The sequence below is a fragment of the Aotus nancymaae genome, unplaced genomic scaffold (genome assembly GCF_030222135.1).
Source record: "Aotus nancymaae isolate 86718 unplaced genomic scaffold, 86718_ANA_hifiasm-v0.15.2.pri h1tg000020l, whole genome shotgun sequence".
Taxonomy (NCBI): domain Eukaryota; kingdom Metazoa; phylum Chordata; class Mammalia; order Primates; family Aotidae; genus Aotus; species Aotus nancymaae.
In genome coordinates, this window is record NW_026988432.1 from 68,023,001 (window position 1) to 68,043,009 (window position 20,009).

Below are 20,009 nucleotides of genomic sequence, written 5' to 3' on the forward strand. Positions count from 1 at the left end.
TAATTCCACATACCTGGTCTGTGGGTGTGTAGTCAACCAAGCTGACGCTGTCGATTCTTTCCAGGAAGCTGCAAAGAAAGCCAGCAAGGGTTGAGGCCTGTTCTCTGTTCACTTTCTTCTGGGGTTGCAGGGAAATTAATGGGACGTTCAGCTAAGTACAGCAAGGATGGGGCAGACCAAGAAGCCGAGGTGAGTTCCTACGTTAAAATCACTGTTAAAGCACTGGATCTATTTTCCTGAATTTCTATGTCTAGTTAATGCAACATTCCTGACCCAGGGACAGAGGACTGCATTCTTTTTTTTTTTTTTTTTTGAGACGGAATCTCACTCTGTCACCAGGCTGGAGTGCCGTGGCGCAATCTTGGCTCACTGCAACCTCCACCTCCTGGGTTCAAGTGATTCTTCTGCCTCAGCCTCCCGAGTAGCTGGGACCACAGGCGTGTGCCACCAGGCCTGGCTAATTTTTTTGTATTTTTAGTAGAGACGAGGTTTCACAGTGTTGACCAGGATGGTCTTGATCTCTTGACCTCGTGATCCACCCGCCTTGGCCTCCCAAAGTGCTGAGATTACAGGCGTGAGCCACCTTGCCCGGCGCATTCTTTTTTTTTTTTTTTTAAACTGTTGCCTTTCCTCCCCTCTCTTCTCCATGGCCATAGAGTTGGGGGTAGGGGCTACTCAGATATTGGGAGAGAGCATGGAGCCTCCCTTCCAAGGCTAAGCGAGTACAAGAATATGCTGCAATGTAAACAAAACATGGAAGGTGATCGATGTTCCTTTAGTGTAGGTTTCTAATCAGAGTCAGAAGTTGTGAGTGTATGACTGTGTGAATAAGTGTAAGAGTGATTGAGTGTTGAGTGTGTGGTGTGCAAGAGTAAATGTGTAACAGCGAGTGTGAATGTGTAAGGCTGAGCGTATGTGTGAAGGTTTGCCAGAGCGAGCGCGTGAGTGTGGGTATGTGAGTGTGTGTGTGCCAGCATACCTGGCGATGCCTGTTAGTGTCAGATCTGCCGGGCGCCCACTGTGTCCCACACAAGGTAGGGCGAGAGCCTAGGAAAGCCGTGCACGGGTCTCAGGTGACGACCCTCCTGGACCATTTCTCTAGCTCTTCTGCTGGGAGGCCACTGAGCTCCCTTTCCCGGGTGACCGTGGACCCTGCACAGGCCTCCTCCGTCCTCTCTGCACCAGCCTGGCTTTACCAAGGCATCTATCCAGGCTGTACGTTTCCCACTGAATCTTGGTTGATCTGTTCTTATTTGTCTCCTCCAATAACATGTGAGGACCTCCGGGCAGGTCTCTGTCTTGTTGGCCTGGGAGTCCCCAGCACCTAGTGCAGGCCTGGCCCCAGTAAATATGGTGGAATGAATGAGTGTCCTCTGTCCCCTTCTTCTGAGGCTGGGATAGGTGGCCAGCGAGGGCTGAGAGGCTGGGTCCCTCAGAAACCAGCAAGTGCTGGGGACGGGTTAACTGGCAAGCAGGGGACAATTCTGGAGACAGAGGGGCAGCAGGGGCTCTGAAGGAAGAAGGAGAGTGGCAGGGAGAGAGGTGTAAGGGTGGCCCAGGTTCTCCGGTGGTACTGGCATCACTGGGAGGCCCCGCTACTGAGGAGCGAGCAGGGAGGCCACACTAGCTCCCTGCCTGCCACACCAGTTGGCTGGTTCTTCCCTGGGTAGGTGGAGGCAGCAGCCATGTGCCCATGGGCATTTCATGCAATGGAGGGAGTGTTGCCTCCCCATCTCCCCATCCTCCTGCAGCAGCTCCTCTGCAGGCCCCTGTGAACCTCAGTGTAGGCAGAGGGAGGCGAAAGGGTTCAGAAAACAAAATGCCACCCCAAAATGTGCCCTTTGGCATGTTGACTAATTGCAGCTAAAGGCACTTGAGAAGCCTCCGATGCAGGGCTGACCGACCTCCTGCTCTGTCCCAAAAAGCAGGTCATGAAATTTTCCACGAGAAATGTGCCTGCCCTGTACCAGGAAGAGGACAATGTTCTCATCACCAGGGGCTGGGAGCTCACCCCGAAATGGATCTGTAGAAACCCACTAAAATAACGCTTGTCTTTCATTAGTCACTGCCCCACAATGACTGCCCCTAGAAACTTGAAACTTTCTCCTTTGTCACTTCTCCATAAATTTATCATCTTTTGTTAAAAGAGTATGTAAGCTGTTAGTCCTAATGGCTTCTTGGGGTCTTCATTTTTCTTATGAAAGTTCACATGTGCATGTAAAAATATTAAATAAAATATGTATGCTTTCCTCCTGTTCATCCGTCTTTGTCAGTTCACTCAGCTACAGAACCTAATGGGAAAGAGAGAAGTTCTCTTTCCTTTCCTACTGAGGCAAAAAGGGATCCATATTAGGAACCACTTAGCCAAAGACAGTAAGACTGCATAATTTCCTTGGCCATCTTAACTCTTTCCTTTTGGAAAGTTAGAGACAGTCCCTACTGGCCAGAACTGAGGTCTTGCCATAGGATGACATTTTGGCAGCCTTCATTCATAAACCTGGGTTTGGCACCCCCAGGGCAGGAAACCCAGAAGCAGAATACACAAAAAGGCAGGAGTAGATCTGTTGGTGTTTGAGACAGCTTTTCACAGGGATAGGAAGCGGTGAGGCCAACTGTGACCTCAACTGTCATGAAGGAGACATTTCCCTGGAAGCCAAGAGAAGCAGGATATGGAAGTGGTGTCTGTGACTGCACTGTCTGGTGTGGAGTCATTAAAGAATGTCAGTTGGGTGCAGTGGCTCACGCCTTAATCCTGGCACTTTGGGAGGCTGAGGTGGGTGGATCACCTGAGGTCAAGAGTTCGAGACCAACCTGGCTAACATGGTGAAACCCTGCCTCTACTAAAAATACAAAAATTAGCTGGGTGCAGTGGTGGGCACCTGTAATCCCAGCTATTTGGGAGTCTGAGGCAGGAGAATCGCTTGAACCTGGGAGGCAGAAAGAGGTTGCAGTGAGCCAAGATCATGCCACTGCACTCCAGCCTGGCAGCAGAGCAAGACTCTGTCTCAAAAAAAAAAAGAAAAATGTCAAGTTCTCCCAGCTCTCTGCAGAGCTATGGCCCAGGTGACAGGGCTATTGAGAGGCCAAAGGGACCGTGATCAGCCAGTGGTGTCTTTGAAATAGGTGCTGCAAACCCTGGGAGGTGCTACTGCACACCAGTAGGTTGGTGAGTTGGCCAAGGGTGTGGAGCTGGATCCAGAGGGAAAGGAACAAAGGGAAGAGACCCTCTGGGAGCTGGAGAAACTCGGGAGGCTGGAGGCAGGAATTCCCTGCTGTTGCCTGAGGCCTGGTTTGGAAAGTACAATGCAATTTTGGCTTGATGGTTGCTGGCCTGGAATTTGGTGGGGTGAAGAGCAGCATGGAAGGACACACTGAGTTCCTGACCATCCAGCGACAAACCAGCAACAAGACCTTGGAATCCATGAAAAGGTAAGAAAAGCTTCTGCTGGGTTGGGAAGGGAGCTCTGGATGGGGGCCTGTCAGGTGGGTTTCTAGGTGAGAAGGCTGCTTCCCTCACAGGCTGTGTAAGCTATAACGATTCTATTCAGAAATGGTCACGACTTTTGACAGGGGCCAGAGCAAGGGATACAGAAACGAACCAGCTCTGATGAAAAGAGCTGGAAGAAACTGAAAATTAAGTATGAAGCCTGTGACTATAGTTACAGTTTAGGAAGCAACCAATTTAAAATGGGATGCACATAGGTTGGAGGTAGGCGGGTGAATGTATTCACATGATAATAACTAGTCTAAGTAGAAAGAATGAAGTATGATTAACTAAAAAATGCCTCTGGAGTGCTAGAAAGAAGCAATGAGAGGACGCATGAGGGCATCTTCCCACATGCTGTGAAAGACCAGTGACTTCGAGATGCTGACAGCGATGAGGTTGATGGGTCTTCATCTGTCCCCAGCCTCCAAGATGGATATACAGAGTCCTTCTAGCTCTAATTCTCAGAGATCTAAGTGAAACCTGGGAGGTCTCATTGACCATTTCCAAGAGCTGCTTCTGAATCGTTACTGATGCTGAATGGTACTCTGAGTTCATGCATTTCAGGTTTGTGCAACAAAAATAAAATGTGAAAATTTACCCCCAAATGTGAATATGCCCCCAATTCTTTGAAAGACTCTCTAAGGACTAAAGAATAGAGTGGTAGAGTTCTGCCAGCCTTCTGCCTTCATGCTTGTTTCAACTGGCATATTTCCAAGCATGTTGCAGAAGTACTTTTTCGAATTGGGCCTTCTATGATTGTATACGTAGAGAGAATTTTAAAGGAGTCTTCCAAATCACACATAGAATTTTGCATATGACTACATTTTAAAGCGTTATAACATTGCCTCCTTAAATATGCCACTGCATGCTAAGCAGAAAAATTAAGCAGATCAAAAAATCTCCCTTGTAGACTATTCACTCCAACATTAGATACAGAGTTGCAAAACTATACCAAATTACCATTTAAAAAAAATCTCTTGCATTATAGACGCTATAAAAAGTAGTTAAAAAGAAATTTACTTTAATTAAAAAAATTTTTTCCTGTGACAACTGAGGACATTCATGTTTGCAGAAATGTTTTTATTTTCATTTAGATCGCCCATCTGTTTGATATTAGCAAAAATAACAACTCACTGTTTACATCCCATCTGTTGTTGGCATCAAAAAATTCTTATGGCCATGGAATTGATCATGAAAAGGGAACAAGGAGAGTCATGAAAAGATGAAAACTATTCTGTTAAATGCCTTTGTAATGAAACTACTGGATCGGAGAAAAAAGTACCAACTACAGTTCCATGTATTTAAAATTATTTTTTTGCAAACAAATACAATTGGAAATCTGTCAAGTAAAAAACTTTTCCCAATGTTAATGAAATTTGATTTATGATATTTATCTACAAGATATAAAAATACAGATGGATCCCAGGTACTTAGGAGGCTGAGGCAGCAGGATCACTGGAGACCAGGAGTTTGTACTGGTGGAGAAAAACATTACTCATATGGTGACTCAGTACCAGGCAGTTGTAATGTGCAGTCAGAGTTAAGATCCTTGCTCCTTAAAAGGATTTCCCAGACTCGCAGCATATCGGCGTCATCTGCAGACCCCCTGGGTCAGCCTGTGCAGTGGAACGATGTCCCAGGTGATCAGAGATTCGTGGTGACTCATCATCCAAGACCGTGTTCCTCTTGGCCTTCTCCGCCTCCCTGCTTTATGCTCTAATCTCTGCCTGAACCATCATTTCTCATGACTCCTGTGCTTCCTGCTTTCCACAGGGTGAAGTCCACACTTTTAATCTGGCCTCAAGCCCTTTGCAATCTGTCCAGTCTCCCCTTCACTCTCTTTTACATCAAATGAACGCTCCACTCAGTCAAAACTCCCTGTAGTTTTTGGCCTCTCAGATCCCATGTCATTCCTGCTTTTTTCCCCCTTTGAAACCTGAGATTATACCCTGCCAACTCCGGGAAGCCACTTCTCACTGCCATGACACAGCATAACCTCCCTTTCTTCCGGCACTTTCTGTTTCACGATTTGATGAGCATGGCATGCTGCCTAATATTGTAATTTAATCCTTTTTAAAGGTTGAGGTATACAATAACATAAAGCGTGCAAACAGTCCTGATCTTAAGTGTTCTTGATTTTTTTTTTACATCTGGATATGCCTTGTCCATTTTTCTTTTTCTGTGTATGTCTTATCTACCTATTTGTACTGAATATCATTAAAGGGCAGAAGCATGTTCTCATGTCTAGAAAGAAGCCCCACATGCCCAGCATGTTTTGGTCTATATCTTTCCCTGCATTTTCATTTAAAATGTTTTTAAATTAACAAAAAATAATTTTTACTTACATTTTTTTGAGACAGAGTCTCACTCTGTCACCCAGAGATCGTGCAGTTGGCACAATCTTGGCTCACAGCAAGATTTCGCCTCCTGGGTTCAAGTGATTCTCCTGTCTCAGCCTCCCAAGTAGCTAGGATTACAGGTGTGTGCCATCATACCTGGCTAATTTATTTATTATTATTATTTTTTTTGTATTTTTAGCAGAGACAGCGTTTCACCATGTTAGCCAGGCTGGTCTTGCACTCCTGACCTCAGGTGATCCATCTGCCTCAGGCTCCCAAAGTGCTGAGATTACAGGTGTAAGCCACCAAACCCGGCCCAAATTTTAAAAATTACTATTGCGATGGGGTCTCGCTATGTTGCCAGGCTGGTGTCAAACCGTTGGCCTCAAGCAATTCTCCTGCCTCAGTCTTCCAAAGTGCTGGGGTTACAGGTGAGAGCCACCACGCCCCATCTGTATTGTTATTTTGAATACACACAGCTGAATTGTTTGTCCTGACATTTCTCAGCAGGGAGAGAGGATATACAAACCCCCAAGAACAGAGGTAAACATTTCATTGTGGACAAATGCTGTGAAGGAAGAGGACACAGCTCTTGAGTGTCCATACTTGGGACTCTTGACTGGGCACTCAAGGCGCCCACTTTACCTGCCTGTGTCTGCCGCCATCAGAGCTCGAGGCACTGTCAGGAGAGAGCACCCAGGCAAGGCACACGTTCGCTCCACAGTGCAAGCAGCCCACTGTGGGAGGCACCACACCAGGCCCAGAGCTTGACACCATGATAGACACTGCCTGGCCCTGGCTCCCTACGGAGTTTACAGTCTAATTGTAGAAAAACAAACCTAGGTAAACCAGATGGGCATTTTGCTAATTCCAGTCAGTTGAAAAAGGAGTCTGCTCATCTGTTTGCTTACTGTCCACTGACTTGTAGCTTTTTGCTATAATTACTAAAGATCTTGAGCTTTGAACTTTGGCTACAGAATTGCCAAGAGGCTGTTGTGTTTTTGCAGAGGAAGTCCCTCCCTTCTGCTTTATAGTGTGCTTGGCCAGCTGGCGCTGATACTATGCTCAATTAATAAGGTTATCTTATCAGACTGGTGCTTATTTTCAGCAGTCTTTTCCAAATCAAAGACAGCAGGGACACAGTGTCCAAGCCTCAGTGGCATTCCTTCAGCAAGAAACAGCTTTAGTAAGAAAATTCTCCAGTAGCACACACAGTATCATCTGGGTTCCTAAGCTGAAATAAACTAAATGTAAAGTATTTTGTGTATTCATCCATTCTACTTTTTCTCTGTCCTACATCGTTAGAAATTGTGCATTTGAAGGCAGAAAAAATGAAAGGAAGACATCTAACTAGTGTTTGAATGAAAGATTAACTAGTTCCCTGATGTGTTTCAGTTGGATCCTTTTGTAAATCATGTCCATCTTTGGTATAGTGAACTTTCAATGTGGAAAAGAATCTTGTAGCCATGAAGAAACCTAATTACAGTGAAGAAGCCAGGGGCCTGGGCACAGTGGCTCAGGCCTGTAATCCCAGCACTTTGGGAAGCCGAGATGGGTGGATCACTTGAGGTCAGGAGTTTGCGACAAGCCTGGCCAACATGGTGAAACCCTGACTCTTTAAAAACAAAAAAACGAAAAATTAGCCAGGTGTGGTGGCATGTATCTGTATCCAAGCCACTCAGGAGGCTGAGGAAGGAGGACCACTTGAACCCAGGAGGTGGAGGCTGCAATGAGCCAAGATCGTGGTGACACTCCAGCCTGGGTGACAGAGTGAGACTCCGTCTCAGAACAGCAACAACAAAAATAAGCCAGGGATCCTAGAAATATGCAAGAAAAAGCCATGCTAACCAAACAGAAATTTAAGTGGTGAGACTGAGGGTGAATTTGGAAAAATACCATGCTTTCTGAACCAAATCTACCTCAGAATTCTTTTTTCTTAAGTATTTTTTAAAACAGGATGCACACTCACATCCAGTGACATGCAGTTTAAAATGATTTATTTGACAAATTCCTGTGATTTACATTTCAGTATTTCATCAACTGCAAAAGTGAGGAAATAATCATGGGCCTGTAGTGCTCTGAAAATAATATTTATGACTCATAAAAATGTACATTCATAATAGTATGACATGAACATCTTTTAACAAAGTTCAAGCATATACAAGCAGTTTAATCTCACAAAATATATTAATTTTGTTGGGAATATTTGCATTATAAAAGGGTTTTCAATTTACCAAAGGGTTCAACACTAAGCTATTTTTAAATTTGTAATTATTTTTTCCAGTCTAAAGAGGGGTTAAGGCTGGGTGTGGTGGCTCCTGCCTGTAATCCCAGCACTTTGGGAGGCTGAGGCGGGCGGATCACTTGAGGTCAGGAGTTTGAGACCAGCCTGGCCAACATAGTGAAACCCCGTCTCTACTAAAAATATAAAAAAAATTAGCCGGGCATGGTGGCACGTGCCTGTAATCCCAGCTCCTCAGAAGGCTGAAGCAGGAGAATCGCCTGAACTTGGGAGGTGGAGGTTGTAGTGAGCCAAGATTGTGTCACGGCACTCCAGCCTGGGCCTCAGAGCCAGACTGTCTCAAAAACAAAATAAATAGGGGTTAAGACTCATGCTGTCCTCACACATGGCTCTGCACAACCATGCGGATGACAGGAGACATGACTTTCTAGAGGTGTGTGTTCTTGAGAGAAGATGCTGGGCAGACAACCAACAAGTGTCCCTTAGAGCACACTTCTGAACAATGTCCAAATATAAAGTAACTTAAATATAAGGGTCACTCTTTATCTGCACATGCGTTACACCTGTTTTCTTTTTTTCTTACTCATTTACACTGGAAAACATGTTATAATAGTTAATAGTTGGTTATGAATCTTTCAAAGAACTAGGAAGAGCCCCTATAATTATTTTCTGAAACAACAGAATTCTCTTACGGAAAAAATCTTCCAGCGAAGGAAAGGGGAAGTTCAAAAAAACTTGAATTAAGTTAGTATACTTGCCAAGGCAAAAGCAAGTTGCTTTTCTCCATGTTTCCACGCTATGAGAAAGTGGTGGCTACATGCTTTACTTTTCAGCCAGAAAATACGCATTGCCATTCCCGAGAAAATGGTAGGCAGTACAGCCAGGTTCCAGCCTTAAAGAGTCAAGCTTTCTCCTTCCTTACAGTCCTACTCCTTACTTCTCAGACTTCCAGCTGGCTGGATGTAAACATAAATTACTTGCATGGCTAAGTAAAACATTCCAGCTTATATTTTCAAGGTTTTCAAAGAGATGTTGCTTTTGGACAAATTAATAAATGCAAATTAGAACTTAAAATGCAGTTCTAAATTTATTTCTGTTTTTGGGTGTTAAAATCAAAACAAAACCTACAGACACACAGTCCCAGGGTTTTCTCAAACGAAATCAACAGTTCTTTGGCAATGTTAGAGTGAGTAACATGACTGCCATGCTAGCTAGCATACTTTATAAGACGTCTAATAGTGTTGAAACAAGAAAACAACTATAAACTTGTTAGAGAAGTTCGTTTGAAAGACACTGTCAAATATCATACTTTCTAAGTCTTTTTAAGAACTCAATTTAGTAAGTAGAAAATATAAATGAACAAATTTAATTTTTTGTTCAGATAATAAAGGAAGTTATTCGGCATTTTTCCCAGTTACACAATTATCACATGAAAAATTTATAGAATATAAGCATTAAGAGAGTATTATGCAAAAATATCCTAAGGTAATTTCAGTATAAGTTAGGAACCAGATTTATTAATAATATACGTTATGAGAACAGTCAATTGCAGTCTCACTGTGAAGGCAAAAACAAAAAACAAAACCCAAACGATAAACAGAAACAGCACTGTCCACCGACTATACTCAATGGAGTTTATAGCTGTATAACCAAACTAAGTAATCTTCCCGTCTTTAACTTTTATGCACCATTTGCCATTCTCGATATTATCAATCACACTAAATAATATTAATAATAAAAACCAACCACCTTCAATCTGATCATTCTGGGCAGAAAATTGAACACAGTTATGACCAGATCTTCGAGAAAGATTCACATACACCAAATTAACTGGTTCTGTTAAAAGGCTGCTATAAAAATACCATCATTACGAGCTATACAGAACTTCAGAATCCAGCTAAGAGAGCAGAAAGACTGAATTTCTTAATTTATCTGGAAGGGGCTGCAAACCCAAAGATAGAAGGGCATTTCAGCATATGGCATGTTCAGAGTTTCTAGGGTATAGTATCTCTCTAACACACAGAGAGCATTTAAAGGGTGGCTATGGCCAGGAAACCTCAGAGCGAGTTCTGCAGTCACACTTGATCCCGAAGGCGGGCCAGTCTCTGAGACAGTTCATCCTGTTCCGCCGAAGCCACGCTCGTGCCCACCGAGCCGGTCTGCCCCTGCGGCAGCTCCATGTTGAGGTCGAGGCCCGCCTCATCTGCCATTTCCTGGAGCAGCATATCCACTTGGTTCTGGGGAGTGGTAAGCGTCGTCGTGCTGCTCATGGTGTCTTCCATTTGCTGCGTCTGGACGTCCAGAGTCTCAAACTGGTGTTCGAATTTGTCCATCAAGGCGGAAATCTTCTCCAGATTCATGGTCTTCAATGTCGCATCCATCGACTTAACCACACCAGCCATTGACTTGGTCACCTTGCCCATCGTCACCGCCGTCTGGACCCTGGCAGCCACTGCATCGACTCGCGCACTCATTCTCAGGAAATTCACCGCTTGGTTCTTCTGGCGGATGGCATTTTCGGCGTGTATCCTCGCAACTTCCATGTTGCCCTTCTGAATGGCCTTTTTAATTTTGGCCTTTTCGGCCTTTTCCTCCTTATCGCATTTTTTGGCGCTCCTGCTCAGTTCTTTGGCCGCGAACTTTAGGTTGAACAGGTGTTTCTCCATGTTGGACATAGTCGGACCGCTCCTTGGGGTCGGCGGCCAGGCCGAAACGTACGCGGAAGGGGAAGAAGGTGAGGTAAGTCCGCTCCCAACCGCCGCTCCTTTGTTTTGGTGCCACTTCCTGTTTCTACTGTGCGCGGCGCAGATGGTGACGTCAGAGTTCGGCGCCAAAGGCGGTGCCTGCGGGACGGACGGCGCCGGGGTGGGGCCTGTGAGACGCACGGCACCAGGGGCTGCGCACGCAGCGGGGATTCCGGCCGGACGCAGATCCGTCGCTGTGGTGCCGGATGCAGGCCTTCCTGTGCTGCGTTCTACCCGTGTTTTAAGGTTCTTAACGCATTAGTAAATTCACAGAAATTAGTGCCCACACGCACTTTCTTAGGAATAAATCTACTGACGTAGACAGGATCTGTGCAGATCTGCATGTAAAAATACCCAAGCTCCAAACTTGGCAGGCTTTGTAAAGGGTGACTGGCTAGCGGGCTAAAAACCAGCAAAACATCAGTTAGGTCTGCAGATTAAAGATTGCTTTATTAGCATGGGTAATTTACAGTTTCTCAGGGGAAATGGAAACCATGGATACATTAAAAACAAATACATTAAGACTACTTTAAAAACAAACGGGTCATTGACCTGTCTCCATCTTTGACTACAATTTGTGCTGGAGTTCTATAATATCCTTTTATTGCATTGGGTGAAAATACCTTCAAAACTGTGGCACCACCAAATGTATACCTTGGCTGGAAGTTCAGCTTCTAGGTGAATTGCCAGCAATTAATCCGAAAATCGTCCTGCAGCTTAGTAATAAAGGCCCATCTTATGCTGACACCATTCTATCTTTTTGATGTTTTATAAATATCCAAAGAACTTCACTCACATTTAAGTTTGACAGGCTAAACTGTCATTTTAAATTATGCAGGCAGGGTATGGTGAGATATTAGGACCCACACCCACTGGCATACATCAAAACTGTCACTATGTATTACACCCTTTAACAATGCAGGGTTTCAAATGGCAGCAATGTGTGCTGTCAATTTTCTCTTTAGAAAGATTCCTCCGATACAGCAAAAACAATATGAGAAGACCCAATATGCCCTAATGAGCTAAGCTGAAAATGAACCCTGAGAGCGAATTCTGTTTAGAGATCATTTTAATCCAGCGGCCTGCCACCTCGCTTAGCTTCCTGTGATAGCTTGCCAATCAGTTTCGCACCACAAGACCCTCTAAAGACATAGCTCTGATGTTTTCACTCTCTTGCTCCAAACCCTGGGCGTATAGCTAAACCTGCTGTGCAGCATGCTGGCTCCTTTTCTTTCGCTCCCCTCCGCCAGTCAAAGCAAACTGCAGCATGGAAGTTGAGCATTGTTTGTGTCATTTGGCTGACCGAGAGAGTGAGACCGACAGCCCCTCCTTTGGCTATGCTGTTACTGTTGCCTGGATTTACTGTCCATCTATCTCTGCCTATTGGCACCCTACCTGTCTTTCAAAGGCCACCTTTGCCAATGAGCCTCCCCAGGACCCCTCCTCTGTGTGGCCATAGTACAGGGCACATTGACTGGCAAGGGGTCTGTGTGTATAGGTCACCCATTAACAGTATGAACTACTTGGATGCAGAGAACACTGATTCCTTCCCCTCTCCATGGAGCCCAGCAAGTGCTCCGCACATAGCAGCCAATGAATCCTAGAAGGCGTTGCTGAATTTAATTATATTTCAGAGGGGATAGGATGTTACCCTAGTTAGCAGCTTAGCTATGGTTCCTTTTTGCCCCCCAAAGCAGTAGAACCCTTTTTCCAAATGAAACTTTTCTAGAAGTGGAATATACACAACCAATAAAAGGGAAGAAATCTGTTCAAAGTGGGGATAGAGAGCTTAGGTCCCGTACTCTGCTCACCCTCCATCGCACTCTTGTTCTTTTAGGTCCTGGTTTTTCTTGGAGTTTCCAAACAAGTTTCTTGTCCAGCTTCCATGTCATGCTTCATAATTTTCTTTTTTCTTTTTTTTTAGATGAAATCTTGCTTTGTCACTCAAGCTGGAGTGCTGTGGTGTGATCTTGGCTCACTGCAGCCTCCCGTGTTCAAGCGAGACTCCTGCCTCAGTTTCCTGAGTAGCTGAGATTACAGGCACACATCAGCACTACTGGCCAATTTTTGTATTTTTAGTACAGCTGAGGTTTCACCATGTTGGCCAAGCTAGCCTTAAACTCCTGACCTCAAGTGATCTGCCCATCTTGGCCTCCCAAGTGCTGAGATTACAGGTATGAGTCACTGCGCCCGGCCCATAGTTTTCTTAATAACAAATTCTAACTAGGTGAGATGGTTTGGAATATAATCATAAGAGACTCTGACAGATGATGACCATAATGACAACTAACATTAATAAAGTACTTATGCACCAGATATTGTTCTGGGCACTTTACATACGTTAACTCATTTCAGCTTCACACAACTTATGAAGTAGATACTATAAATGTCGCCAGTTCACAGATAATGAAAGGGAAGAACAGAGAGCTAAGAAACCTAAACCCATACATCAGGTAAGTGTTAGAAACTGGATTCCATGGATGTATTGGGACCAGTAATAAGACAATGGGGGATCCAATAAACATAATAATAATTAAAGAATGATCATCATGTAGCTAAAGAAAGAAGTTGATTTTGAGGCCTTTTTTTTTTGAGAATTAAAGAACGATCATCATGTAGCTAAATTAAAGAATGATCATCATGTAGCTAAAGAAAGAAGTTGATTTTGCAACTTTTTTTTTTTTTGAGAAGGCAGAGTTACATTGACTGCAAAGTTGCCCAGTGGATGCTCTGACTGGGCATGGTGGCTTAGGAATGTAATCCCAGCACTTTGGGAGACTGAGGTGGGTGGATCGCTTGAGGCCAGGGGTTCGAGACCAGCCTGGCCAACATGGGGAAAGCTTGTCTCTACTAAAAATATAAAAATTAGCCAGGTGTGGTAGTGCACACCTGTAATCCCAGCCACTTGGGAGGCTGAGGCAGAAGAATCACTTGAACCCGAAAAGCGGAGGTTGCAGTTAACTGAGATCGTACCAGTGCACTCCAGGCTAGTCGATACAGAGACTCTCTATCAAAAAAAAAAAAAGTAAGACTGCTAAAAGAAGTTGCCATCACCTAAAGCTACATTCCTTGGATGATGACGCCTCTTCTTTCTGCGCTGGAGAGAAGGGATGGGTGGAGTTCTAGGAGCCATCTTCCCAGAGAGACCAGAGTGGACTAGAATTCTGAAGAGAAGGCAGCCTTCTCCGCTGGCAGTTCTCCTCCTCTCCCTGGAGGTTCCCAAGCCCTGCCCTCTTCTTTCTCTTATCAACACCCCAGCCATTCCCACGGTGTTCAATAGGGTCCATAGCTAACAGTTCTCATGTTCACATTTCCAGGAAGAGTTTTGCTTCTGAGCTCAAACCCATATGCCCAGCTATCCCCTTGTCACTGGGCGATTTTGGTGCAAAAATGTTTGGCCACTCCTCAAAGTGACTGAACTCAGTCCTTTTCCCCAAATCTGCTCATTCCCATTTACTACTGGCACCTCCATCTACCTTGTCATTCAAGTTGGATTTGGAAGAATTCTCTCTGGCCACTGCGGTGTCTACATCTGCATCTACCCTGGCTCTACGTGTTCTCCATTCTTTATATTCCATTGAGGTTGACAACCTTCAGGGTTTGTTTCAGCTTGGTATGGTTTCTCTTTTTGTGTATCTAGCAAAAGTAAGATTATTTTGGGATTATGATCAAAGGAGGTTTTGGTCCTACAACCATGCTAATTGTCTCCGAAAACCTTTTGGACCCAATGCAGATGTGAAAACAGAACATACAGTTTATAATGACTAGAACAGTTTAGCAACTACCACATTAACATTGAAATCTTATAAGTCCCATAGCCAAATTTTCTCTAGTGAAAAAAAAAAAAGAAATTTTTGATTAGAGTGCATACATTTCTAGAAAGCTGTGAGTCAAACCAGTTAATTATTTTTATTATGAAATGGGGAAGAAAAATATGCTATCATTTGGCACATCTGGCTGATTTCTTTTCTTTCCTTACTTTGAAACAATACAAGTGGTTAAAATGAAAATATTTAAGTGGGACATGCGGTCTGACTTCATTGGAAAAGAATCATTTGATAAATCTGAAGTCACTGAAAAAAAAGAGAAAATAAAATATATGAAAAATAACTTTCTCTTGTGTGTTAAAGTATTTCTTGATTTTCATTGGTATGTTTCTAGTGATTTTGAAATGTTATACCTCAGACTCAGGGCTCCTCCACACTTATCATGATTTGCATTTTTTGCATACACTTGTGTTTGCTCAGCAGCAGGCTTTCCTATTAGATGTGGCATGGTGGCCTTTGGTTCACTACCTATACCTGGTACTATTCAACCTCTGGAAAACAACAGATACCCAAAACAGTTTTGTTGAATGTAGGAATATATAAATGCAGTCAAAGGAAATGGCATTGGATACATATTCACTTGGTGACCATTTTGAGGAATACATTACATATATGTGTGTATATATGTATTATACACTACATACATATGCAATATTAATTTATTACAAATATTATGTATTAAACATATGTCTATATATTTTCCTTTATATCACCTTTTTATTTTGGAACACAGCTAGAATTAAAATCGCTGAGACTCCTCAAGCCTTGGGAAATTGCAAAGTCACTGTCCAGGGCTGGGTGTGATGGCTGATGCCTGTAATCACAGCACTTTTGGCGGATGAGGTGGCCCAGGAGGTTGCAGTGAGCTGCGATCACAATACTGCACTCCATTTGGGGTGACAGAGCAAGATCTTGTCTCAAAAATAACAACGAAACAAAACCAAAGTCACTATCCCTCAATATATGTTAACAACAGCCTGGGCAAGATGGCAAGACCCCGTCTTTACAAAAAATAAAAAAGAAAAATTAGCTGGGTGTGATAGCATGTGCTTCTAGTCCCAGCTACTTGGGATGCTGAGGTGGGAGGATCTCTGTGTCCAGGAGTTCGAGACTACAGTGAGCTATAATCATGCCACTGTACTCCAGCCTGGCTAACAGAGTGAGATTCTGTCTCTTAAAAAAAAAAAAAAAAAAAATACACACATACACACACACACATATGTTAAAATGATGTCAAGATTTAAAAATAAAAGAGTTAGAAGGAAATAGAAAAGCAGCATGTAAACAGAATTCTGCATTGCTCCATCTGCAGTTTAAATGCATGTTTTATTATTCCTCCTGGTGATGTGAACTAAAATATAACATATGTTTTCTTCCGTTATTTCATGGAGTTGGGCTAGAATCTTCCAGTTCATACCTATATTTCACAAACATTTACTGAGTTTCAGGCTAGAGCGGTGGCTCATACCTGTAATCCCAACACTTTGGGAGGCTGAAGCGGGCAGACAGTTTGAGCCCAGGAGTTCAAGACAAGTCTGGCAACATGGCAAAACCCCGTCTCTACTAAAAATACAAAAAATTAGCTGGGCATGGTGGTGCACATCTGTGATCCTAGCTACTTGGGTGGCTGAGGTGGGAGGTTGCTTGAGCCCAGGAGGTCCAGGCAGCAGTGAGCTGTGATTGTAGCACTAAGCTCCAGCCTGGGTGACAGACTGAGTCTGTGTCTTAGAAAAAAACAAACAAACAAACAAATTCCTCAATGTCATTTACGTGAATTAAATCAAAGAAAGAAGGACGAAGTGCATTCAACACAGCTCTTGCTCACTGGAGGCCTCCAGGAGCTTCCTCTTCTCTGCAGCTGCCTATGACTGTGTACATGACTGAATCTGAATCTGTCACAGCAGCACTCTTGAATAGGTCCGCCAGGTCTATCACGCTAGGGAAGAACGCTAACTATGAGGAGCATGTGGTCAACAAAGGGTAGGGAAGGGAAGTCTGAGGACTCCTAGATAAAGAGCTTTCTCAGAGGGGGTGCCCCAGACACTAACTGCATGGATTTGCTCAGGTCACACCATGTTTCAAAGGAAGAAGCGGAATGAGAAACTGACCTTTGAATCTGTGTTCACCTCCGCTGAGTCTCCTATTTTAAAAGAGATCCGGGATGTCATTAAACATGTTCAACTGAGGTTAATAAAAAATTTCCTTTTTTGGCAAAATGATCTGTTAAGTCTTGTCTATCTTAGAAGATATATTTAGTCACTGCATGTATCTTGGCAGAAAGTCATGGCAAAGCAGTTTCTTTCTTAGCAATGACTGCCTGCCTCAGTAGCTGGATAAGGAATCTTTCATTCTTTCTTCACAGAAATAATGAAGAACACTACATTTTCACAAATATCAAATAGAATGAGAAACAAGGGCATCTCATGCACTTAACTGTTGTCACATGAATAAAATTGTAAGTAAATGGAAATTCTATTTGTGTGGAGAGTTCCTTAAGTCAGTTAATATAATAATAGAATAATTATTTATTATTCAATAAATAGTTCAAAGGTAGCTTTTGTTGATATTATGGATCTTAGTTATTATGTGATCAAGGGATTTTGGTGAAATAAAGATATTCTAACAACTAATGCATGCACTATCCTAAGGAAGGTTTTACTTTCTTCCTTTTTTGAATGCTTTCTTTGATATGAAATTATCAAAGAGCAGCTTCCTTACGCCTTGAGTTCTATTTGAAAAGCTTTAATTACATTCCTTGATATTGTGAACACATTCTCATTGTTCACCAGGATGAAGGAAGGGCTTACACAATGCACGATTACAGCTTTCACTTTTCTCTGAGCTAGGCCACTTCTGCTCGAACGGAGGCTGTGCTGTAGCGCAGGGCAGCCCCTCATTCCTTTTTGTGGCTGAAAAATATTCCATTGTATGAATACACCACATTTTGCTTATCCATTTGTCAGCTGATGACACTTGGGTTGTTTCCACTTTTTGCCCAATTGTGAATAATGCTGCTATGAAGAGATATTATGCTTATATCTATCTGAGCTTTAAAGAAACATAAAAGCTTTTTGTGAGGCAAGGTCTTGCTCTGCCACCAAGGCTGAAGTGCAGTGACTTGATCATGGTTCGCTGCAGCCTTGAACTCCTAGACTCGGGCAATCCTCCCACCTCACCTTCCCAAGTAGCTGTAGACTCAAGCAATCCTCCCACCTCACCATCCCAACTAACTGAGACCACAGGTGCACACCACCATGGCCTGGCTAATTTTTTTTTTTTAACTTTTAGTAGAGATGAGGTCTTGCCAAGTTGCCCAGGCTGCTCTCAAACTCCTGGGCTCAAGCGATTCTCCCGCGTTGGCTTCCCAAAGTGCTGGGATTACAGGTGTGAGCCACTGTACCCAGCCCAAAATTAATTTTGTATACATAAGAACAGTGGGCTATGAATGGTAAAGAAAACAGAAAAAGAACAGTGATAACACAAAAATCTATTCATCTAACAAGTTTATTGAACACTTATTATGTGCCAGCCATTGTTCTAGGCACAGTGGTAAACAATAATTTCATGTCAGTGGTGCACGGAAGCTCACTAGCCCATCATAATCAAGAGTTTACAAAATCTGGTTAGATTTAATTGTTCATTCATGTCGTTCAACTATTGAAAAGAACGAAGTAGTGATACATGCTATAATATATCATATTTTTATGAGACTGTGTCAGGCACTGCATGGAGAAGAACAACTCCAAATCCTATGGAAACAACTTAGAAATTACCTGCCAATTTCCACAAAGATAGTTTTTTTTTTTTTTAAAGAGATTTTAAAGACATATTTTCAGTGTGGGAACTGTGTTTTGCAGTATTTTTTGTTTTTCTGTTTCATTTCTTCCATCTTTCTCTTTTAAATTGATTTTAAAAAAGACAAAGTAAGTACATGCACAATCTGAAATGCTATGGATCTCATACTGCATCCTCTCAGCAGCATCCCCACTGTCACCATGCGTGGCACATGGATAAAACATAATGTGTCTTACCCCCCTGTTATTAAAAATAGGAAGACCCTGAAATTAGGCAGACTCGAATGATCAGCAAATTAATTTTACTGAAGCGTCCAAGTAAAGCTCTCATAAGACAGTTGCAACAGGGAGTCTTGACTTAAAGCGCACAATTCAATGAGTTTTTTGTTGTATATTCAAAGTTGTGCAATCATCTCTAATCGCTTTTAGAAATTTTCATCACTCCAAAAGGAAACTCTGTACCTATTAAAGCAATTCCTCATCCCCCAAGTCCCCTCGGCTCCACGCAACATTAACCTACTCTGTCTCTATAGATATACGTATTCTGGATATTTCATATAAATGAAATGATACCGTATGTGGTCTTTTGTGTGGTATTACTGAGCATAATGTTTTCAAGGATCATCCATGTTGTAGCGTGCAAGGGCTTCATTCCTTTTTGTAACTAAATAACATTCTGTTGTGTGGATGGGTCACATTTTGTTTATCCATTCATCGGTTGACCAGCATTTGGGTTGTTCACAGTGTTTTGTTTTTTTTTTTTGAGACAGAGTCTCATTGTGTCACCCAGGCTGGAGTGCAGTGATGCAATCTTGTCTCACTGAAGCCTCGACCTCCTAGGCTCAAGCTATCCTCCCAGCTCGACCCCCTAGGTAGCTGGGACTACCAGTGCGCATCACCATGCCTGGATAATTTTTCGTAGAGAAGGGGTTTCACCATGTTGCCAAGGCTGGTCTCAAACTCCTGAGCTCAAGTGATTCACCCACCTCAGCCTACAAAGTGCTTGAATTACAGGTGTGAGCCAGGATGTATACTTTCCGTTCTCTTGGACATACACTTAGGAGTGGAACTGCTGGGCCATATGGTAACTGTATTTAACGTTTTTTAGAACTACCAGTTTGTTTTCCAAAGTGGCTGCACTATTTTACATTCCCACCAGCAGTATATGAGGATCCTAATTGCTCCACATCCTCAGCAATACTTGTTTTCCCTGACTTTTTGGGCACAGCCATCCTAGGGTTATGAAGTGGAATGTCATTGTGGTTTTGCTTTGCATTTTCCTAATGGCTAAAGACGTTGAGCATCTTTTCATGGCTGATTAGCCATTCATCTCGCTTACTTGGGAGATGTCTGCTTAGATCCTTTGCTGATTTAAAAGTTGGTTTATTTATGTTACTATTGAATTGTAAGAGTTCTTTCTTCTAGATACAAGTCCTTTATCAGATACATGATTTATAAACATTTTCCCCCTTCTTTGAGCTGTCTTTTCACTTTCTTGAACCATAAGGACCTCTATATGTAAATAAAAAGCTGTCTTGGGCCAGGTGTGGTGGCTCACACCTGTAATCCCAGCACT

At 43.1% G+C, this 20,009-nt stretch overlaps 2 protein-coding genes across 3 annotated transcripts in view; both read right to left on the minus strand.

The window, feature by feature from the left end:
* The window catches only part of GNAL (G protein subunit alpha L), a 183,573-nt gene that overhangs the window by 18,362 nt on the left and 145,202 nt on the right, over positions 1–20,009 (minus strand). For both annotated transcript variants that reach the window (XM_064379434.1, XM_064379435.1), the window contains exon 6: positions 14–68. In XM_064379434.1, coding sequence (XP_064235504.1) covers positions 14–68 — 55 coding nt within the window. The remainder of the gene's footprint in view (positions 1–13; positions 69–20,009) is intronic.
* On the minus strand, positions 7,807–10,857 carry CHMP1B (charged multivesicular body protein 1B). Its single transcript, XM_012470074.3, has one exon. It carries the CDS (start codon positions 10,741–10,743, stop codon positions 10,144–10,146), a length of 600 nt encoding a protein of 199 aa, XP_012325497.1. The 5' UTR covers positions 10,744–10,857; the 3' UTR covers positions 7,807–10,143.

Coding starts and splice junctions, on each gene's coding strand:
- CHMP1B (XM_012470074.3), bottom strand. CDS start 10,743: ATGTCCAACATGGAGAAACACCTGTTCAACCTAAAGTTCGCGGCCAAA.